This window comes from Crocodylus siamensis, chromosome 4, assembly GCF_052110815.1.
Source record: "Crocodylus siamensis isolate JL-2025a chromosome 4, ASM5211081v1, whole genome shotgun sequence".
Classification (NCBI taxonomy): domain Eukaryota; kingdom Metazoa; phylum Chordata; order Crocodylia; family Crocodylidae; genus Crocodylus; species Crocodylus siamensis.
Window position 1 is genome coordinate 95,143,760 of NC_143398.1, and position 23,994 is coordinate 95,167,753.

The following is a 23,994-nucleotide window of genomic DNA, read 5'->3' on the forward strand; positions in this document are numbered from 1 at the left end:
TTAATTCAAGAATATGGCTAGTGTTCAGCACTGCCACACCAAAGTCCCTTTGTAGATTCAGGCTAAATCTACAACTTTCCCCTCTGTCAGTTCTGCTTCTATAACAGACTTCTTTTGCATTTCGTGAAATTAAACCATCAGAAATCTGTCACAGTAAAGCAGCCACTAAAAACCTAGAGAAATTGGCAATGCTTTGCCCTTAAAGATTCACTTTCTGCTTCTACTGATGAAATGCAAACCCTTTAGCACTTAGAAGCGGCTTGGGTATCAGTTACTCTTTACTCAATACACATTTTTTCTGCAAATAAATGAAAGCTCTCAAATCATTTGGGAGCATTAACAGTTTAATCGGTCTCTATAGGGTTCCCTTTAAAAGCAATTTAACCACATACACCGAACAGATTGTGATGTCTGAGAAAAACAGAGGCGTGTTCCTCTGTTAGACTAGAGGCAAAATTGTGCCTTGCTGCTCTCAAGAGTGCTGGCGGACAGGAGGTGCTGAGTTGCAGCAGCTGAGAAGTACTGTGAGGCATTTTGGCTGTGCAGAGTAGGGAGAGGCAGCAGGCCACATACAGCACTGGAGGGAACACGCTGCAAGGGACTTCTGGTATGTGATTGGGAACAGTGTGCACACCCCAGCACATAGGGTAGCTAAACCCTGCACAAATGAAGCTGGATCCCGACAGGAGCCCTAGCCCAGCTTGTCACATGCCAAGGCACTGTCAGGTGTACTAGTTGTTTCTATGTAATGATCCCCCATGTTAACTGGCCAGGTTAATGAAATGCAATGCAAGACACCTGTCAACTCCCCACCCAAGCCTATCACTCCCTTTAACTTATCTCTTGGATTATTGCTGCTTTTGCTACTCACGTGCTGGCCCTGCTAACCTGGGTGGCATCAGTGCTGCTCTTCTGGGCCCTATTCTTATTGCTGTGGGGCCCTGAGTACCAATGTACAGCTTTCACTTTTGGCCTTTTCTGGAAGACCTTCCATGGCTGCTCTCTGCAGAAGCTGCTGCCAATGTCTTCCAAGGGCCTGCAACAACATCCTTTGCTGGGAAGAGGCAGAAAAGAGCAATCACTGAGCCTACAACAGAGCAGTTAGGTGCTCAGTTTTAATGGTCTAATATTCTTTGAACCACCATAGCTATACCACTGTGCTAACCCCAGATTTTTAAGGCAGATCACTGAAACACAAGACTGTTCTGGGAAACAGAAAGAGATCTGATTGTTTTACCTCATTGTACTTTCAGAGGTTACCTTGCATGGAGGTACTAAGAATAGCCCTATACACTCTTCTTAGGCAGCAGCCAGAATATAACCAGCCATATTCTAAATGTCTCCAAAACATAGACCCTGATACATGTTTATTTGCAGAGGGATAGTGGTTATGTGATGCAGAATGTTCAGTGAAAGCTTTTGTTAGAGAAGATTTTCACTTAGTGTTTTTACCCATCCTTATTAACCACTGAGATGTAAATAAAACATGGATTTTCACCATGCTGATGGCAAAAAGCTAATTCAGACAAAGTGAACCCAACTGAGCTGTGCTTAACAAACCCGTGCGGAGGTCCTGCAGGCTGCGTTGCTACCTCCGGGGCCCCGGAGCTAGAACCGGGTTGACCTGATGTCAGACGCGGGACTTAGAAAAATTTTGCCGCGCCGCGAGGTGGCGGTTGACCTGGGCCCCCCCAGGCACCGACCCTGGGGCCCCGCACGCCTGCCGGGGCCCTGGCAGCCGCCCCCCGCCTGCCCGGCTCTGGGGCAGGTCAGCGGGACGAAGCCGGAATCGTGCCCGGGCTTCGCAGTGGGACGAAGCCGGTTGTGATTGATGGCAGTCACTCATCATGGTGCCCTGTGACCAGTGGGGTCCCTCAAGGCTCTGTCCTGGGACCCATACTGTTCAACATCTTCATTAACGATGTGGACACTGGAGTCAGGAGTGGACTGGCCAAGTTCGCCGATGACACCAAACTTTGGGGCAAAGCATCCACGCCAGAAGATAGGCGGATGATCCAGGCTGACCTGGACAAGCTCAGCAAATGGGCAGACGAGAACCTCATGGTGTTTAACACCGAAAAATGCAAGGTTCTCCACCTTGGGAGGAAAAACCTGCAGCACCCTTATAGGCTCGGCAGTGCTACGTTGGTTAGCACTACAGAAGAAAAAGACTTGGGGGTCATCATTGACCACAAGATGAACATGAGCCTGCAATGCGATGCTGCGGCTAGTAAAGCGACCAAAATGCTGGCGTGCATCCATAGATGCTTCTCGAGCAAATCCCGGGACGTCATTCTCCCCTTGTACTCAGCCTTGGTGAGGCCGCAGCTGGAGTACTGCGTCCAGTTTTGGGCTTCACAATTCAAAAAGGATGTGGAGAAGCTTGAGAGAGTCCAGAGGAGAGCCACGTGCATGATCAGAGGTCAGGAAAACAGATCTTACGATGACAGGCTGAGAGCCATGGGACTCTTTAGCCTGGAAAAGCGCAGGCTCAGGTGGCTCTGATGGCCACCTATAAGTTTATCAGGGGTGACCACCAGGATCTGGGGGAACGTCTGTTCACCAGAGCGCCCCAAGGGATGACGAGGTCGAACGGTCACAAACTCCTGCAAGACCGTTTCAGGCTGGACATAAGGAAGAATTTCTTTACTGTCCGAGCCCCCAAGGTCTGGAACAGTCTGCCAGCGGAGGTGGTTCAAGCACCTACATTGAACACCTTCAAGAGTAAATTGGATGCTTATCTTGCTGGGATCCTATGACCCCAGCTGACTTCCTGCCCTTTGAGCAGGGGGCTGGACTCGATGATCTCCCGAGGTCCCTTCCAGCCCTAATGTCTATGAAATCTATGAAATCTATGAAACCGTGGTTCTACCTTCCCTCCACATGCACTCCAACTCCTATAGCATTTCCTTCAAAGAAAAGGTCTTTTCTTTCCAGGTACCCTCCTTGTTTTTGTCCCTGTTTGTAATCCCTTTTGTCATAGGCTGTCATTTTTGCTTATGACAAACATGAAGCAAAATACTTAACTGAGTGTCTCCCCCTCACCCCTGTCCCCACCTTTTTAGTGTCATAGTAGGATATCACCCAGACTGTATTCTTGGATTATTTCTTTATAAAATGTTGATGACCACGAGCAAGATGCAGCATATGACAGGCTAATTTTAAAGCCTTGAACCTATGACTAATTAAGCAGACACATAGATCCATTGATTTAACTGCCTCAGATATTAATTCTTGAAATGTTAATTTAAAAAATCATGTGGAAATCTACCCTTACCTCAAGAAACCATCACTTCACATTGGAGTTCTTGCAACTTACTGTCCAGTTTTAATTAAATATTTAATCCTTGCAAAGGAACTTTAAATATGCAAAGAGATAGCTGAACATTAAGCAGATTATCCTCAGTTAATGTTTTGCAACCACATCTTCATTACTGACTGGATCTCTAGAAACTCGGTAAAAGTAAAAGCAATTCTCAGTTTCAACTTATAAAATAAATTTAAACATACCAACAATTAATTGAAACATATTATAAGATGATGAGGGAAAATATGAAAGACTGTTTTGTCCTCTTTGGTCAGCTCCAAGTCTCAAATCGTCAACATTAATATTGCTTTTGTACTTCTGCTGGTCTTTGATTTTTTTTTCCTCTTCTATCTTCCTTTGCCTTGTTCTTCTCTTCCCCTTGATCTAAATTTCCCATCTTCCAAGTCTTGACCTGGTCTTTAAAAAGTTCCCCTTGAAGCTGTGGAATCACTTAGAGCAAGATTCTAATGCCAATCCATTCACTTCACTGGGACTACTCAGAGAACAAGACACTCATAAATACAGGGGTGTTGGAACAGGCCCATATCTAGCCTGTATATAACCAATCACATGCACACTCAGAAAAAACAGGAATAAACCCACTTCTACCACACCTAATTTGTCTCTCTAATGTCACATTCAACTGAATGTATAATTTCCATCTATTTTATGAAACTTATCCTTCTAAACTGGGATAAGCAAATAGATACATAGTTTTGCCTCTATAAACAATGACCAGCTTTATATGTAAAGCTTTTTTTTTTATATACTTTATTTATCAGTAGACTGCTCTTCTTCTAGTCCCCTTCAGCTCTCAACAAAAGCTCCTCCCTGCTCAATGAAACCAAATGTTGCACGTCTTGTGACAGTGGAACAATGTCATCTTCACTGGGCTAGACTCTGACATGAGGGTTTTAGTGTTTTTTTTCAGTTGAGACTACTAAAGGGCAGAAACAATGTTATTGATGCATCTGGTTTGCTTTTCACATACATTGTATTTTCCTTCTGTCCAAAGACCTACAAATCAGAATTTCCTTACTGACTCTGAGGTCCCAGATATGGTACAGTATTATTTATTGTGGCATTTTGTTGAATTTCAACTTGGATGAGCAGCAGTGATCAAGACGTTTCTGTCTTAGGGTTTTAACAAATGTTAATGTGCATTTACTATTTATTTGCATTTCAGTGTGTCATTTATTCATCACTTCCTCTCTCTCCCCTTTTTAAAATCTCAGTCTTGTTGCTACTGTGCTGTGCATTTATCTCATTTTGTCTAAAAAACCAGATATATAGAGGAGCCTGTTCCATGGATCAAACATTATTCACTGCACTCTCACAAGTAAAGTAGTAGCCCTATCTCAAATATAGCATCTCTAATGGACTAAAATATGACAGTGCTAGCAGGAGATTGCTTTTGGCATTGAGCATACAGTCGCATTTTTAACAAGAGATACTGAGAAGAGGCGGGAAAGACATTGGACCGGTGATTCTCAACCAATATGCCTCAGCATCCCAGGGTGCCATGCAATGTTAGCATTGTTACATGTGCAAACAAATTTCAAATGTGAATTCTCAGTATCAAAAACATTATAATATGTTGTAGACTTTCTGAGTTCTTTGCAACAAAAGAAGAATTGCTCTACTATTTTTTGTAGTAAAATAACACATGAAAATTAAGAGCTGGCATTTTTCAAGGGGGCCCTTGAGCCTAAAAAGGTTGAGAACAATTGGACTAGACACATGGAAACTAGAGGCCATAAAAGGCACAGGAAATCAGCTGGGTGAAAACTGTATGGTGGCACCCAATCCTGTATGTTTGTCGTATGCATGGTTTTGGGGGTTTTTTCTCTTTTTTTGGCCTTCTGTCATTCCCCACACTGTGGAATAATCTTATAGGATGGCATGTGCCTGACCACATGTATGGATTTACATAAACACATCCAGGAGGACAGTATATGACACCAAGAACTTATGTTTATAAACACAGGGATACCAGATTCCCTAAAATATATAGAAAGAATTTTGGGGCAGCAATAAACCAGTGAAAAAAGATATAGTCTAACAAAAAACAGCCAGCAGTATCTACTTTTCTCTCAGCTGCTGAATATTGGCTTGGCTGAAAAGCCAGGCCTGCTTATCAGCATGTTCAAGAGAAAGTGCAGGGTTTCTGTGGAAGGCAGCTAGTAAATGGACAAATTGCTATACAGCATGGGCAGGTCTGTTAGAAGCAGCAAAGCTCCTCTTTTTCCCACATATTGGTTCCACACGTGAACTTCTCTGTATAGCAGTTCATGTGGCTCCATCCCTCCCCTTGCTATGTCCCCAAAATGGGATGCCTTAGGAGAACACAAGAGGGATAACTCAGAAAGTGTCTTCTTTGAAAAGCCAGGTTTTCCCTGAATTCCCCTGTCAGAGTTCAAGATCCCTTTACTTTATCTCCCTTCCTCAAGTATACCCACAGACAGTTACTACCACCTGACTAAACCATGGTGCTCTCCCCATTGCTGTATTTGCCTTGAAGAAAAGGGGTAATAAAAGAGAGTTGAGCCCAGAGGGACTCATGCATGTGACAGGTTCCAAAAGGTGGAAGTGAAGTTTCCTACAAACTGACACCTGCCTTGTGAGAGGTTGATTCCTGGATGGCAGAGCTAATTATAGCATGGCCTGCCTAACTTATCAATATTTATCCAAAGAGATGTAGGGAGGACATAGTGAGACCCTATGGACAATCTGGTGTTCTTGCTGCATCCCACACCAGGATGTAAAATGAGGAAAAAAACCTACCCTTTTCCACAGGTCCCTTTAATATAAACTATTTAAAGGTTCAATTGCCAATAAATTACTATTATAATACAAATGCTCTATGTTCCAGGTGCCTGGGAGATGCTCTCTGCCTCCATTACTTTAGAGCAGCTCCATCACCATACGTCCCTGCATGTATTGAATTCATCGGCTGATAGGTGCAACATAGTTGGCAGGGAAGAGCCCAAGTTCACCACGCAGACGACCTTTCCACCAAGAGGGGTTGGAGCTGTCCAGGACTTCTACAATGTCTCCACTGCGGAAGCCAAGTTCATCATACTCCATTGCCTCAAAATCATACAGGGCACGGACCCACAGCGTTTGCTGAAGAGAAGGAGATAGGGACAGATCAACCCCAAAGCTTACAAACATCCCCCCATGACACTCACCCCAGAGAGTAAGAAATTCAACAGCAGAAAATAAAACTATGCTATCAGTATGGAAATCAATGGAACAACCATCAGGATACCAGCAAACCCCCCCGCCCAAACCTGAATAAAAGGGACACTTAGGACTGGGACTTGCATTAGCAGGAGTCCCTGGGATCCTTCTCAATATAGGGATAGTTCCTCCAAGCAGAACTGAAGTGGCTGGGGTGGAGCATGTATCACAAGAACATCCTTTTCAGGTGCTCCAGTCACATCACATCACATCACATCACATCACATCACATCAGATATAATACAAATGTGTGTGCCCCCCCCAGCCCCCAATGTGGGACCTCCATGCTGGTGGGTAAATAGGTTAACTCTTTACCTGTTTTCCTGAATGGAGATCTGGTAGAGGATAGAAAAGGGCATGCTATACACACCACCTACCTGGGGTTGCTGCTGCAGTGGATCTGTATGTCTCCGGTGCACAGATGGTGCACTTACTTGCCCATGGTCTCTTAGAGCATCCTTCCTATCCAGGCTCCCTCCATACCTCTCCTAGAAAGTTAAAGAGCAAAAGAAGAGCCATAAATATACTCAGTCGTGTCATGGGGATGGAGGATTTCAGAGTTACCGGGTGTCACAGTTTCAGGATCCAGCCAGGGTACCCATTTCTTACTTATACTTATCAGGGAGTTTTTTCCCCTGTGTTCACTGGATTCCAGGGCAATGCACCTAACAGGAGTGGGTTTTCCAGTGGGTGTCATTTTGGCTCAGAATCTCAAACTAGATAGGCTCCAGATACATTCCTTCTCTTCTCAGAGGTTGAAATCACTTCCCTAGATCAATCTGTATGAAAGATCCAGTCAACAGTCCACTTTCACAGCAACCATCCACATCCCCCTTTTTTCTGGCAAAGTCCCTGTGCTGAGAGTAGCACAGGATCTGGCTATGTTGGATCTGTACTGGCTAGGCACATGCTTATGCTGGGGAATATCCAGCTGCTTTTCTCTCCCTTGGTGCTGCTTCTCTCTGCAGAGGAAATGGAACAGGCCTTAGAAGCCACTGATCCAGTTAAAACAAGATCAGAGAAAGAAAAATATCAGATGAAAACCAGAGAAGTGGCACGAGAGTGCACTTAGTGTTACAGGCAGCACAGACAAGCCCAAGTAGGGAACACTTTCAGTTAGATGCAGCCAAGACCTACATGTTCAAACAACCCATTCGTCTTCCTCAGATATGATCCTTTTCTGATTTATCAAGTCTTTGGTGTCACATCTGACTTCAGGCCTATTCAGTCCATGACCCATTTTAATGGTAAAGGTGTGGCAGAGTTAGATCTTGTACCAGTCATGCTGGCCCAGGGTTCAGAAGCATTTCAGTGACGCAGTATTTGATCAGCTGTATCAGCTGGGAGTGGGGAGGAAGTGCAGCAGTTTTAGTTCTCTGTACATAGCTATTGGCCTCTATCTCTCCCTACTTGTCTTTGTCAGTACCTGACATTTCAAATGCCCATCTGGTCTTACCTGCAGTTTTGTCAGTCTAAAGGGTAGGCATGACCAGATCTCAGTTTGCATGTCTTGGCCTTCCTCTTGCCTATCCTTTTCCCCTGTTAGAAGCAGTGTTCTTCTTGGATGAGGCCAATATTATTGCAGCATTTCCAACTGCAGTCAAGAGCCAATCCCTTCTCCCTCTAAAGCTGTTTCCTATCCAAATCAATCAGGATGGGCTGCATTATTCATTCTCTCCCGAAAATCCTGAGATAAGAGTATTTTTTATATGCACGTAGAAAATCTGAAGAGGAAAGGACCCCATCGCTGAAGAGGGAATCAAGGATTCACCTCAGGAAAAGGGAGTCTGGGGCAGCACTGAAGGAAATCAAATTCTCTCAGTGTTAACAAACTCATGTCCCATCCTCAATATGCACTGTGATGCTGAATGCTATTAGCACCATAAAGCAAACAAAACTGGCTGCAGGGTTTGATTTGTTTTAGAGAACTGAGAGGAAATCCTAGGCATAGGGGTGGATGTGTGAGGGATATGTGTGTTTGTGAGTGTGTGCACATGTGTATGCCTGCATGCATGCATGTGTGTGTACACACGGTGTTATTTCGCACCTGTTTGAGATGATTTTTGGTCTTGACCCAAGCTCTACTGGACCATAACATTTCCCCATATTTCACCATTTGGTTCCCAGCTCTCCAGTGAGAATGGGTATTGCTGAGTTATGACTTCTGCAGGTATGCTCCATGACAGCTGATGCTCCCAGGACAATAACAAAGTCACATATTTATCTTAGGCCACAAGATGTCACCAGGCTAGCATCACACATTGTTGCTACATCACCCTCAGATACATAACTCTTTCTGTTTCATGAAAAGGAGTCAGGGTAAACCAATCACACAGGTAGATAACTGACAACCCAGCTCCTAGTAAGCAGAGAGTAATGTGTTCTGGAGCCTGGGTTCAGCTCAACCTTCCCCACTTTCCCAGTACTACCTGTTGCTGTTGCTGCTGCATCATGATTGAGGAGTGATCTAAATATCTCTTAGACATTGATGCTCGGACATCTGCAGCTGCTCCACTCAGACGTAACCCTTCTGGTGCTCCCCGTTCCAGGCTTCCACCATGCCTCTCCTGAAGACATATTAATAAGAAAGGTAAGATGAAGTGTAGTACCTTTTTGCTAGTACCCTTATAGTCAGTACCCCAAACTATTTGCTCCCTTGATATTACTCTCCCACTATTCCTCCAAGCCCTAAAGTCTGTGTAAAAGAGAATTCCTGCCCCAGTGAAAAAAGAACAAATTTGCAACCCTGTATTTTGCATCTTCATCACAGTCACTTTCCTTCATTCGGTGCATGTAAGAATTCAAGGCCTCAAGCCCATTTGAAAATACATGAGTGGGTTTTACCTTGCATCCATTCTACTCTGAATAGACAGGATGAGCCAATCCCCAGTGCTTCCTCTAAAAATAACCAAGGGTACTTGAAGTCCATCTCTCCCCTCTCTGAGTCCTTTATTTTTCCTGTGAATAAGGGTAGGTGTAGCCTCATGTGGTTGGCTATCTGACTGGACCCACACTTAGGGATATACTTTCAAGTCCTCAACATGCCCAACAAGCCAGATTTTCAAAAAGGTTTGGCATCTAGCATCCCATAGTGACAGTCCTCAGCAGGTGTTTTAGATGTCCCTGGATCAAAACCCTCCTATGCACTCAACATGTACTCAGTGGGTTGAGTTCTTTCGAAAATCTGAGCATGTGTTAAAACACCTAAATGAGAGAGAAGCTCTCTTGAAAACTCTGGTCTCAGGTTTCAAGCATCTCTGCCTCTGGATTTATGTATCATCATCATCATCATCATCATAACTGTTTACTATTGCAGCACTTAGGAGCAAGACCCAATGTATCAGGTGCTGTATGAGCCTTGACATACGCATCATCACAGCAACTAAGTGAAGTATAGGCCCCACCAACAGTCTTCCCTCCTCCGCCCAATTTTTTAATTTATCTGTTTACATCTTGGAGAAAATGTTATCCCCTCTCTCCTTTTCTTCTGCTCTCTGGAGGCCTTAGCAAATTGTTTTACAGATAAAGCATCTTCCTCTATACACACTTTCTTTCTCCTCCTCCAGACTGTGCTCTGCTATTAGCTGTAACCCTGGAAATGCACTGGAAAAAGCAGAGAAGTGGTCTTGAAGGGGTCAACAAATTGATGCCCCTTTATCAGATTGAAAAGTATATCCTTTCTGTTTTTTGAAGCCCAAAAGAATACCCACTATGTAGCTTATAAAACTTTACTGCCACAGACAGCAAGTCGCATATATTCTGCCTTGCCTCTACCCTGCTCATCCTGGTGATTTAACACCAGAATCTGTTTTCTAGTTAAGCACAGATTCAGGTACTGCAGCTACCACATGTTCCCTCTCTCTCAGCACTGCATTTGCAATGGCTGGCAGCTTCTGCTCTGTCATACCTTTATTCTCCAGGCTGTGAATCAAAAAGGTACTCAATGGACAAGGATTTATCTGTTTCACCAAACATTTTTACTGTATCTTCCTCACAAATCAGACTCATAGATTTCATAGATTTCATAGACATTAGGGCTGGAAGGGACCTCGGGAGATCATCGAGTCCAGCCCCCTGCCCAAAGGGCAGGAAGTCAGCTGGGGTCATAGGATCCCAGCAAGATAAGCATCCAATTTACTCTTGAAGGTGTTCAATGTAGGTGCTTGAATCACCTCCGCTGGCAGACTATTCCAGACCATGGGGGCTCGGACAGTAAAGAAATTCTTCCTTATGTCCAGCCTGAAACGGTCTTGCAGGAGTTTGTGACCGTTCGACCTCGTCATCCCTTGGGGCGCTCTGGTGAACAGACGTTCCCCCAGATCCTGGTGGTCACCCCTGATAAACTTATATCCTGAGCCTGCGCTTTTCCAGGCTAAAGAGTCCCATGGCTCTCAGCCTGTCATCGTAAGATCTGTTTTCCTGACCTCTGGTCATGCGCATGGCTCTCCTCTGGACTCTCTCAAGCTTCTCCACATCCTTTTTGAATTGCGGAGCCCAAAACTGGACACAGTACTCCAGCTGCGGCCTCACCAAGGCCGAGTACAAAGGGAGAACGACGTCCCGGGATTTGCTCGAGAAGCATCTATGGATGCAAGCCAGCGTTTTGGTCGCTTTACTAGCCACAGCATCGCATTGGAGGCTTATGTTCATCTTGTGGTCAATGATGACCCCCAAGTCTCTTTCTTCTGTAGTGCTATCCAATGTAGCACTGCCGAGCCTATAAGGAAGCTGCAGGTTTTTCTTCCCAAGGTGGAGAACCTTGCATTTTTCGGTGTTAAACACCATGAGGTTCTCATCTGCCCATTTGCTGAGCTTGTCCAGGTCAGCCTGGATCACCCGCCTGTCTTTTGGCGTGGATGCTTTGCCCCAAAGTTTGGTGTCATTGGCGAACTTGGCCAGTCCACTCCTGACTCCAATGTCCACATCATTAATGAAGATGTTGAACAGTATGGGTCCAAGGACAGAGCCTTGAGGGACCCCACTGGTCACAGGGCACCACGATGAGTGACTGCCATCAATTACAATTCAGAACTTCTGAATTCTCCTAGTAGGTACCATTCTGCCCCTTTCGCCTCTTCTCCTACATTCTGTCTCCTGTACCTCTATACCTCCCTGCTTTGTGTTGTAAATAAGGGATCAGTGATTCCTTGGTGAGAATTTTCAGCTAAAATGCACACAGTTTATATTCAAGGAGAGAAAGAAACTAAATTAATAGTCTTGTTTTCCCAAACTTGCCACTAGACTAAGTATTCCCCCTCTCTTTTTCTATTTCCCAGCAGTTTTCCTCAAACCTATTTCACAACTCCTCCTTTGGAAAACAAATCCTGCCTTCTCCTGTAACTATGCCAATGTACCTCAGTCCTCCCCTACAGCACTTCCTGCTATTCCAGCCTTGGGGCCCCCACATGGCTCTGCCAAAGCTCCTCAAATCCTGATTTGCTACATACTCTTTGCTGTCCTAAAAGGAGACAGAAAATTATTCTCAGTTACAAAATGTTTTTATGAAGCAATCAACAGGGCTGAGAGGCCCACCACCCTAGTGACCTCGCTGAGAGTCTAAGGAAGGTCTTCTGAAACAACATGCTAGGGCTAGATTCCTTTTCACATAGGATCCTATACGGATTGTTTTGGAAGTCCCAGGGATACCTTCTCTTCTCGGCTATCATCCCTCAGGAAGATCTGCTTCTGTCTGGAGATGGAGTTTGTCTTGTAGTACTCCACCAACTTGTTTAGAGATTGGAATTTCTCTGTCCACAAGTAGTAGTTGTTCTTTGCATCCCTCATCACTTTGAAGTGCTGAACATCATCTTCATGCCTGGGATCAATGGGAATAAAAATATCAGATGCTTACAACTTTGCCTTCCTCAAAACCCTTTTATCCAGAAGGATCTCAAGGCCCCTTGTGGGTTCTGGGCTCAAATTCAGACTTCCAGAAAGTGACATACGTGGAGATAAACCTGCATGTGCTGAATCTGAATGTGGCTTTGTAAAGGAATCAGTCAGCTAACTACAAAAATACAACATCAACAAGGGTCATGTTAATGGTGGAAATCACCTCCTAATTAATATTATGGGGTTCAGCAATCTCAGTCATTCTACAAAGCAAACACCTGGAAGGCACATGTTCTGTATTGGAGAAGCTGTCCCAAAGATGCTCTCCTTTTTGCTACATCAAGCAAAAGGAGGAGGACAGCTGGTGGTACAGCTGTGGCACTGGGCATGTGTTGTGTCACTCTGAAGGAGGAAGAAACAATTGGGAGGCAGATGCCTCATTTATTCCTATTTGACTACAAAGTAGATCTTCCAGTGACCAGTGACTGGCAACACACAAGCTTCCCAAAAGGCAGTGCCATGTTAGGGTTCCTGTCAAGAAGCAGATTGAGGATTGCACTGGCCAGGAAAAGATGGAAAGAAATTGCAAGTAGCAGGTACCTGACAGAGATAGAGAAGTCACCCTGGGAGTTCTGGCTTGCTCGGATGATGAAGGAGCCAATTTCTTTGTTTATGAGTAGGTTCTCTGCCTCATGGCGGGATATCCTCCCATTAAACCAGCTGTCAAATGGAACAGATCACATGAACATGAATAAGAAAGGTGAATTAGAGAAAAAAAAGAGGGAAGAGAAAGAGAATGAGTGAGCAGAGGCAGGGGAAGGAGTGAAGAAAGGGTTGAGAACACAGATGTAAAAAATATGGCCTGCTTTGCTCCTGGAGGGGCTGTGAGTTTGGGAACAGGGCTCACTGCCAAAATCTGGCATAGATATCTCCATTGGGAATATGTGGGTGAAAGCAGTGCATGTATTAATCTTCATGGATCAGGAACCAACAGCAATTGACACTACAAGCTGCAGGCCCTGATGCCAGAGGTGGATCCAGATCCAGCTGGTGAGGCTTCTTGTAGTCCAGATCCAGTGCAACAGGAGCCCTCCAGTCCGGATCCAGCCCAGGGGGCCAAAAGAGCTTGCTGCTCCTGGTCTATAGGATGCCACATGAACATCTCTACTAACAGGGCATGTCCGGAAAGCATAGTTTATAGGAGGGGAAAACTGCTCTTCATGAAAAGCAAATAACTTCCTTTCGTTATCTACTGACAATGTTCAGCCTGAACTTCTTAAAAAACATGGATTTCTTGCTGCTCTAAAAAGGAAAAGGAAATCAAACTGGAAAGGTTTAATTTAAGCTATTGTACGGGGCATGGGGGGGAGAGGAAGAGAGAGAGAGAGAGAGAGAGAGCTCATGAGAATGTAAGCACGCACATGTGCAGGGGAGGGAGGGAAATAGAAAGTGGCAGAAGACATAATTAGTATGTGATTCAAGTGTACCATGTGTGCGAGGAAGGCACTGCTGGTATAACTACCTGAAGCACAATCACCTCAGTCAACAGCTAGCAGTGCACATGAAGGACTGAAGAAGAGAACTCATCCCACTTGAACTGAATGAATACAAGCCTGTATTTGTAGAACTAAAAGTCCCTCAGTTCAGGCAGCAGGTGGAATTCATACACAAAAGGTCTGCTAAGGTCCATCCAACAGGGGGCAGTCACATATCAGCATTCACAGACAGTACAATCCCACTAGTACCTACAGCCTTTCTAACACCTACCCCAGGGTAATAATATGCAAAAAACAGTATTGGTTGGCAAATATACTTGGTATAGTAGGAAAAAGCCCCTGCATGCTTTTTTTCTGAAATACTGCAGCACTTTCAAAGCAGAAGGCATAAGCAGCTATAGCTTCATGGAAAATTTCTGCCAATCAAAAGAAAAGGTTTGCAAGTGCACTGTACAATAGCATTGTTGGGTCAGATAGCACAGTAGTTTATATGCATCTAAATTTGTAGAATCCTCCATAAAACTGCAATCCTGTTTGTCCTGCTCCTATTGAACTTGCTGCAGCATCACAGTGGGGAGCAATATGGGAAAGCCATGTGTCTGACTGCTCCATGTCCAGCTGCAAAATCAGGGCACTTCAAAGGAGGAGGCAGAGTTGAGGGCCTATGGGCTACATGCCTGTCATCTCTGACAACCCATGGACACCATTTCTCATGTAACATCACTCTGACCTCTAGTGTATCAAAGGAAACAGATATGCAGACAGGGGGCTTTGATTCATAAGGTCTACTAGGAGGGTTTTTACTTGTTCTGAGAGAGAAAAATCTCCTATTCTTTTTTTTCCACTAGGTTTTTTGTCACTAAGACTTCATATTATGGCAATTCCCCTTCTGTCAAAGGGAGAGCTAGAAACAGCTCCTGAAACATCCCTCTGAGTAGTAATAACAAAGGAGTCAATTGAGAGTGATATAGAAATTTGGGGGCCATCCAAGATTGCACTAGCAAGGGGGCTACAGGACAGGAATAAGATGAACTGGCAAAGCTGTGTGTGGAGCTTTGTCAGGGTCCCTTCCTATTCCAAACTGTACAATGCAATCAGTGCTTTCTCCAGCATGCGTGAACACACACTACAATTTTCTGAGAAGCCAAAGGGAAACACACATGCTCCCTGTCGTACTTACACAGGAATTTGAAAATTGATGAAATTCTTGGGGACATATCCCTCTTGACTTCTCAGCTCAGCCTTGTACCACTCTTCCTGGGAGCTTAAAATCTGCATCAGACAAAAAGAATAAATAAACCTCCTTGAGAAAGGCAAGGTAGTTAGATAGAAAAGTCACTGAAAAAAGGAAGAACATTTGGAATTCTGTGGAAAGATAAAAGCAGACTGCATCAGGTTTGCAGGTGCCGAGAACTTTGGCATCCCAATCTCATGACTCCTCGCACTTGCAACAGGGCTGGTAGCCAAAGGCTAGCTGAGTTGAAATAAAGCTATGAGGAAGGTAGAGTGGAATTAGAGATACTGCTTGTTAGTTTTATCCCTATTCTGGCAGGCTTTGCTGGATGGCTGAGGGATGCGGGCTGCACATCTCTAATGCCTCTGAGATGGAGTCCTGCTCTGAAAGACTTAGAGTGGGTTTAAGCAGTTCTTTGTGCTGTTTAATAGTTTGCAGTGGAGTGTCTCAATTTAGCAAAAGACGAAAAATCTCAAATACTGTTACTTAAGTGTATGTCTACATGTACGTGTTACTGTCACTGCATGTAATAAAATCAGTGGGCTGAGTTCCTAGTTGTGCTGAGCCTGCCCTAAGGCAAATACAGAGGAAAAGGCAAAGGTGATTCAAAGCCATTTTTTTTGTTTCCCTAGATCCTGGGGATACATTGGGGCAGCATACACTGCAAATTGGAGCTGCCTCCATACTGCTTTACTGATGCCAGCTGGAATAGCCCCCAGGAACTGTCCTGCTAAACAAGGATTGCCGGAGTGTGCTGCACTCTGGCTCAACCCCATCATGGTCCTGATGCAGCCTGAAGCTGGTGGGGAGGGAACAGGTGGCAAGTACCTAGCAGTGCTGTCTGCTGTCATGATTTTCCTACCAGTGTTGCAGTTTGTGGCTTCCTTTTAAAATTCCAGTTCCCGTAATACAGGAGAATCTCACTTTTCAGTTTATGAAAAAGCACCTATCTTTTCTGATTGTGAAAAAAAGCTTGAAGCCATAAGCCCTGAAGGCTCAGAAAACAGAAGACAGCAACCCCTCTTCCCCCCGCCCATATTTATTTATGTATTGATGTAAATCTCATGATTTTTAAGCCAATCTCATTAATGGGACAAAGAGGGTAACTCACACTCTTTGATTGCTCAGCATTGACAAGGAGTTATTATTTCTGGAACTGATTCTGTATTGATATACTCTTCATGTAGTCCTTTCACCTGTGCAAAAGGAGACTGGGTGGGGAAGGGCTGAGGATTTCCCTGCTGTTATGCCAGTTGATGCCCCTGTCCTCCTCCTCCCCCACACGACAGAAGGCAACGGTGTCTCTTGTCCTTCCCAGTAGGCAACATGGGATACAACTCCTTTCCTTTCTGGCGCTCGGTTCTAAAATAGGTGCAACTATGGCAGTAAGCCCTTCTCTCCTGCCTGGAGCCAGCTCTGTTAGCAGCAAGTTTTCTGGAACAAGCCACCTGCAAGGTCTTGGTACACAGAAGACGGGCCCTCTCAGTGTCATTCTCTCAGAGAATGGGGTTGGGGTGTGGATTTCCTCCTGTCTGTGCTGGTTCAGGGCCTCATGTTTCCTGTTTGTTTAATCTCCACATCAATACTGTTTGCCTTATCTGCTTCACAAATCAGATAAGATAAACCCCAGCAGGTTGTGCAGGCAGCAAAAGGGGGACAGGTAGGGGCTTTGCATACACATGTGTGCGCACATGCACATGTGTTTGTGAGAAAGAGACAGAAAGGGAAAGAGATATCCCCTCTGGTTTATTTACTGATGTGTCTTGGCTTTTAGGGAGTTATTTCAGTCACATCTGGGAGGAAGGGTGCAATGTCTGCATGTGTCTGGCTTTCTGCCTGCATATTCTCAGTGAAAATAAGCAACAGCCATAACAGCCAGTGGTTTTCTGGCATTTTTATTCAGCAGATCCCAAGGGGCTTTACAAAGGAGGCTGCTATTATTCTCAGCTTCAGGTGGAGAAAACCAAGGCACAGAGACATGATTTGCTTAGGGTTACCCAGTAGACCAGTGGCAAGGGCAAGAATAGAATTCAGGTTTCTTGACCAAACAGAGATAATACATTTAACCCAGGATGCCAAGGTACAGGCAACTGGGATATAAAGACCAGGTTTGGGCTGAGAAAGCATCAGAAGCACTTTAGAGGTCAAATTTTCAAAATCCTGTAGTGGAGGGTTAAAGGATATATCCTATCTCTCTTAATAGTTGACCTTCTGGATGGAGCCAACTTTCTCATAAGCCTCAAGAAATTATGGGAAAGTAAAATGAAAAGTGGTGGTTTTGACAGGGGCAAAACTGAGAGGGGAGCCTAGCATTGGATCAGCAAAGGGAGCTGCAGGGCAAGCTCAAGGTGCCCTGCAAAGGTTGAGTAGTTGGATCTCATTCCTCAACAACTTCCCTTTTGTCCAGTTAAGCGGGGGACTTGGTGAGTTTTAAAGGGAGTCATGTTTAGATGTCTTTGGCTGGAGTGGAATGAGTATGGAACAGGGTACTATGGGGTTAAAAGTCCATGGGCAATTATGTGAAGGCATGTGGGTTTATCCTTAGTCATCCTCTGGGGAAAACAAGAGACAAACAGTTACAAACAGAGAATAAATGAATAAAGACTAAATAGGAAGTTTCACGTGCTTGCTCTACATTGCTGATACTCGTCCTTCACTACTTCCCACTCTTTTCCTACCAACTCTCTCTTCTTTCCTGAAAGCATCATAATATGCTAGCCTAGAGTCTCTCAAACTTTTTTCACAGTATATGTACCACCTTTTAATACAGAGATTATTTTGTGGATAATTCCTTTGCCACTTTCCTTTGCATAAAATCCTTGCTGCAACTACAGCAATTATTTACAGGAAAAAGTAATATCATGGAAGTTATTTGCTATAGGATAGCCATCTTTTATAACAATGGAACAATTGGAAATAAGGCTGTAAGCAGTGTGTTATGAGAAAGCTTTCTATGGACCTGCATGGGACACCAGTAGCATATGAACCATTGTTTCAAGACATCCTATGTTTCATAGTAGCTAGGGTCAGGAGGGATCTGAACAGATCATCTAGCCTGACCCCCTGCCACAGGCAGGAATGACTGCTGGATGGACAGGTTGATACAGTTAAATCTGACCGGGTTCATATAATCATTTACTTACCCTTAGACTATCACCAGCCCGGAAACTCAGTTCATCTTCTCCAGAAGCATTGAAATCAAACTTGGCAATGGCCTCCATACTGCGTTCTGGTGACAGGAAAAAGCTGAAAGAGATTAAAGTTTATCATTGCCTGTGGGACTCTGGGTCCTCTGAGTCTGGCTTGTAGAAGAGGTTGTATTTTCCTGTTCTGGAGACTATGAACTGGTGTGCTGATGCTGTGATCTCTACTTGCTCAGGGTGCCAATGGCACTGGAATCAGACTTTTGGGTTCTCTTTGACAGAGCCTAGGTGGGAACATTTGCTAAAACCTAACTCATAATAGTGGTTTGCTTTTCATCAAGAAGGCTCAGAACAAACCAAAGCACTTGCCCTTTCCTATGAACTATTCTTTCCACCCAGCAGTCTTATAATGGAGGTCTGCATACTGCATCCAACTATATTGATAGTAATTCTGACTTGGTTTTCAGTAAACAGAGTGCAGTTAAATTACTAGTCCCTCATCCAGCAGAAGGATGCATTTGTTCTCTGCACTGGCCTACTCATTATCACAGACAGATGCAAATGATGGATAAAAGGGGCATCCTACAATAAAAAACATTCTTTCTTGCACAGTGACCATAATATTGAATAAAGAAATATTGACCATTTCCTAGAAAGTCCTGGCATGCATAAACTTTGATTTCCAATGATAGAAAGATATTTGTGCAGAAATTTTGTATTCTCTGTTTTGATGTTTATAGAATACTAAATTGCAAATGATGCCATTCAAGAACTTTGCCTCATTGTCCAACAGTTAAGATTTCAGGAGCCTGAGTTCACATTTCATACAGTTTACTAATTATGAAAGGTACAAGACCAGGGGTTGGCAACGTTGTTGGGCAAAATGCCAAAAACACTCATAACCTCGACTTGTAAGATGTTGCGCGCCAGGGGCGGATGTAGGGGAGCTGCAGTATGCCCAATCTTTGCTGTCGCAGTGCAGCCCCAGCTCCTACCCTGCTGTCTGCCCCCAGGCGCACATGCAACGAGCTGGGCTGGGGATCTGCAGACCCAGATGCAGCCACTTGCAGCCTCCCAGCTCTCTGCCACACCCGGCCTGGGTTCTGGGCAGGCCCCTGATTCCCGCCACGGAGCCTGGGCTACTTGCAGCAGGTGGTGGGGAGGCTGCAAGCAGCTGCACCAGGGTCCACAGAGCCTCAGCCTAGTTTGTTGCTAGCAGTGGGTGCACGCACACATTGGGACAGAGAGTAGGAAAGGGTTTGGGGTTATACTGCCACAACAAGGATCAGGCCCCTCATAGCTCCCCTGCCATCCTGCCCTGAGAGGTGTGTGCCAAGCAAAATGCCTTTGCATGCCATGTTCTGGCACACATACTGAAGGTTGCCTACCTCTGTATCAGACCAAGAGCCCTGAAAACCAAAGTCTCCTTTTAATCAACACAGCAGATGTAGGATGGGAAGTAGCAGTATGAACTTCACTTATTCACCATTTCCTGCTAAGGTAAGTCAGATGTGCCATAAAAGAACCATCTTTATGATCAAAAGCTCTTTGCTTCTCCTGGCCTACAGAATTTATGGACTGTCAGCAGAGGCTGCCAATAGCAAAGCAGGAAGTAGCTCAGTGTCAGTTGTACTGGTATTTTTTGTGATGTAGGTAAATGTCCTTCTAGGACCCAGTCCGAGGTCTGGTCAGCAATACAAAGGAGGCTCAGTTGGCAAAACTTCCCTTTTGGAGGCAGCTGTGCCATCAGAGGAGATATTTTGCCAGATTCACTTCTGCCATTCGGAGAGGTGGTGCAGCAAAGGCAACAGAAAAATCTCTTCTGCTCCCATATGTTGTGTCTACAATGGAGCTCTGCTGTCATGGCTGTACCTGCACAGCTATGGTGGCAGCAGCTCCATAATACAGATAAGCCCTGACATGCTCTTTGTAGTTAAATTCATAAAGTCACCCAACAGCTCTCACATGGGAATAATTTTTAATCTTAACTAACCTGGCTGGACGGACGCAGTGACCTAGAAGTCAAAGGATTCATATATCCTATCTACCCTCCCTCCCAAAACATCCATTCTCCAACCAGGAAGATCTCTAACTTGCCCTAGCTGAAGAACTCTTATCCAGAGGATGCTGGAGAGAAACCTCACTGACAGCTTGTCTACACAGAACGTTGTTTCTCAAGTTGACTGTCATACCAGGATTGAGACAGATCAAAAAGCAAAAAGTGCTGGCACCAAACAAGACTCAGAATTAGGCAAGCAAAATGTTAAGTTTTTCAAACTGATGAGGCACTGGAGATTGATTCTGAGAATTATTTTCTCATTCCCAAATATAAAAGGTTTTCACACACTTTCTTCTGGATTCTTTCAGCACTTTTGTTTTTGCTGCTTATTTTAAGTGGATCTGTATTCATGTGACTGAACATAAGCCAGGCCGAACTGAAACAAGGTTGTTGGCAGTCTGCACACAGCTCTGCCAGCTCAACATGCTCCTGTCTTACAGAGATATGTGTTATTTAAGTCCTGGGACCTCCCATACAGCTCTACAAATGTAGCTCAATCCTGATCTAAAGCAGTCATGCTATTCTAGACTGCAGAGTTTTGTGAATTTATCTTAGTATTAATAAAACTGTAAAGTGGTACAATTCAATGTGCTTCAATTGCAGCTTGCAGCTTCCCAGCTTTCCAGTCCTGTTTGTCTTCTTTTCTCCCACCCAACTGATGCCTGAAAGCTTGCTAACAGCTCTCCCAACTATACAGTTGGTCCAATAAAAGGTAATAAAAAAATCCTCGCCTCTTGGGTGTTTCCCGGACTGTCACAACAAAACTTCAACCCTATAACTCCGCTTATTGATGTATCTTAATGTTAACGTTTGACACTATTTGTTAAGCTAGTCATGGGTCCTCACATAGATCAGCAAATGCACCTCAGTTGTCAGTCACAACTGCCTGAACTATTCCAGTTCCTGACATAACTCTGTTGATAAAACGTGACCTGTAGGCATCCTCAGTTATTCTGGCATTGGGAGTTCCACAGCCTTCAACCTGTGACACCAAACAATTGCTTGTGATAGTAATGATTATGATACAAATGGAGGATTAGGATTTTAAATGGAGGAATGGGTTAACCTTTGGGTGAACTACAAAATCAAGTATTCTGTTTTTCATGCAAAGGTTTATTAGTAATAGAGAATGACAGAGAAACTAAAGAAAATAACTGAGACCAAAGAAAAATTGCTTTAATATGGGCTGTTTTTCAGCATTTTATCTTGAGGCACTGAACTGTTGTGTAAGGGTCACAGCCAGCAATAGAAATACATCTCAGAACTCTTAAGTATAAAGCATTAATCACAGCTTGAGTAAAACCAGTTAAAACCCATAAACTCTGTTTGAATACAAATCCATTCTTTGATTTCTTCCCCTTAGTGGAATTATCTCGGGGATTCTTTTGGGTGGGAGGGGCAGAGCTAGTTTCATTTTTCAATTTCCACACAGTTAAGGTGATGCTTTAGACATGACCCCAGGAAGGGAGCAGCATTTGGGAAATGGTTAAAAACTCCTTTCTCACCTATTTTCAATTTCAGCAGTCCCAACCTCAGGGATAGACCGAGAGACAGACACCTCTTCAAACAATCTAACAGATGGATTAAATGTGCTTTTCATTGCCAAAGGCTGGATTTAGAAATGACTCAAATACCATACACAGTGTTGGTTGTGTTGATAAATCAGCACTGCAGTAATACCATGGCCCTAAGCTCTTCTCCACCAAATACTAAAGTACCACTGGCCAATAATCCTGTCTTTGAACTCCAGCATGGCACTTTTCATCGCCTGAACTTCAGACCAGCCCTGAATTTTTGATCTTTTCCTTCCTCTATTTGTCTCTCTAGATTCCTTATACTGCTTAGGTCAGTTCTAGGTCTTTATAAAAGTTTTCCTAATAGGGGATCATCCACCTTCTCTCCATCAGCATGTACCTGATGTAATGACAAAAAAAAGAAAAAAAAATCAACTCCCTGCTGTTTATATTTCTAAGCACTTTTTATCCCAATGGCTATCAAAGCATTTGGCAGACTATGAGCCAGATTCTATGTTCCCCATTAACTTTACACTAACTAAGAAGAATTTAGTCCTGTATACGTTGTGTAAAGTGAAAATCACCCCCATACAGAGGGTTAACAAAAAACTTATGCAGCACCGAAGTCAGGCTTACACCCTATTTTGAGGTCTGAATGTGAAGTTCCAAGCACAAAGGGATTGTGATGGTTCTTTACAGAGATATGAATTTTCTCGGTGAGGAGCAACCCTTCATAACTGAAACGCAGAGGCAAACAGGAGGAAATGCAGCTGCCCTTCTATGTTATCAATACTACATGAGAGTCATAAGAGGGAAACTGGAAAGAATCTTTATCATTTGAAACTACAGAGGAGGTACTTAAGGGCAGAAGGTTAAATTCCCGGAGGTGGAATTTAGCCAGAACGCTGAGGCTCAGCCTCCCATGTTTATAAAAAGGATCTGGGACTATTTAATGACAACTACAAATCAGGTGTTGAACCTCCTCTGAAAGGTAGCACCCCTAATCATACAGCATTCCCTCCAACACCATGCTGGGGTGCAAGTGCAATAGAAATGACTCAAAGGAAAGAGAACCACCCACTGAGCTGCCAACACCGCTTACTGTATGCCTGGGGTTTTATCTGGGAGCCTATCATACAATTATTGTCCAAGCTCAGGTTTGTTTAGCCTGAAGTGATAAGATCACAGCAAGGGGGCATGGTTGCAAGCAGAGGCCTATTCAAAGGTGACAACCTTAACAAGCACTTGATTTTTAAGCCTGTGGCTGGTATATGTAAGGCTCACAGCTTCATTGCAGTGGGGGCTCATCAAGGGATGATCGTAAGTGGAATGTGCTGTTGTGTCTTTTGGCTGCCTTCAGTAGCAACCTGTTGGTCTGATGGTAAGTGGGCAACAGTCCAGTGTTGAACATCTATATCAGTACTACAGGTTGATAGTCCAACCAAAGTATCTGAATAGGGAGCCAGGGATCTGGAATGAGCTGTGATATTTTATATATAAGAAGTATTGTTGTTGTCAGCTAACCCATATTCAAGAGGTACTGGGAAATATTCTGCTCCAAAAATGCAAACCTTTGTTTCCCAAGTTAATGGAATTGCTCTGTTAACCATTAGTAGCAATTGGGCTTGATTCAAAAGCAGGACTTAAGCACGGCAACCCATAACTCTACAAATAAACAAATGGAGAAATTCACAGCACCAAGGTACAGGCATGTATCTGGTAGCTATGTTGGTCTGAGACAAAAATAAATGCAAAAATCTAGAATTCTTGGTTCAGAAATGGTGCTTCTTATTAGACCAACTCAGAAATCGTAAAAAAGTTATCTTTTCTGCAAGCTTCTGGGCTCTCACATTCTTCATCAGGCTCAGGGAAAATTAAAGATGATTTTAAAATTAAAATTAACACTGCCAACAAAATGTCCCCATAGGTAGGATATAAACTTCATTTTGGATTTTAAATTTCATTGCTGAACAACAAGAAAGATTTCTATAGCTCCCTGCTTGCCATCTGACACCTCTAGGGAAAGAATCCTGCTTGATCTGCACAACAAAGCGAAACTCAAAGACACTCTTATGGACTCAGAGGGATAGACTTCCATCTTCAGCTTCCTCTGTGCAAAAATGAAGTTTATTTCCTACCTATAGGGACTTTTTACCATCTTTAATT

General features: G+C 44.0%; 1 protein-coding gene across 1 annotated transcript in view; it reads right to left on the reverse strand.

Moving 5' to 3' along the window:
- Nucleotides 1-4,913: 4,913 nt before the first annotated feature.
- The window catches only part of GRAP2 (GRB2 related adaptor protein 2), a 43,042-nt gene continuing 23,961 nt past the window's right edge, over nucleotides 4,914-23,994 (reverse strand). The window contains exons 3-9 of the mRNA XM_090041064.1: nucleotides 18,256-18,358; nucleotides 15,059-15,150; nucleotides 12,983-13,102; nucleotides 12,197-12,365; nucleotides 8,980-9,117; nucleotides 6,928-7,038; nucleotides 4,914-6,433 (exon numbers count right to left, since the gene is read on the reverse strand). Of these exons, the coding sequence (XP_089897190.1) occupies nucleotides 6,254-6,433; nucleotides 6,928-7,038; nucleotides 8,980-9,117; nucleotides 12,197-12,365; nucleotides 12,983-13,102; nucleotides 15,059-15,150; nucleotides 18,256-18,333 (888 nt within the window). The 5' untranslated portion in view covers nucleotides 18,334-18,358 and the 3' untranslated portion in view covers nucleotides 4,914-6,253. The remainder of the gene's footprint in view (nucleotides 6,434-6,927; nucleotides 7,039-8,979; nucleotides 9,118-12,196; nucleotides 12,366-12,982; nucleotides 13,103-15,058; nucleotides 15,151-18,255; nucleotides 18,359-23,994) is intronic.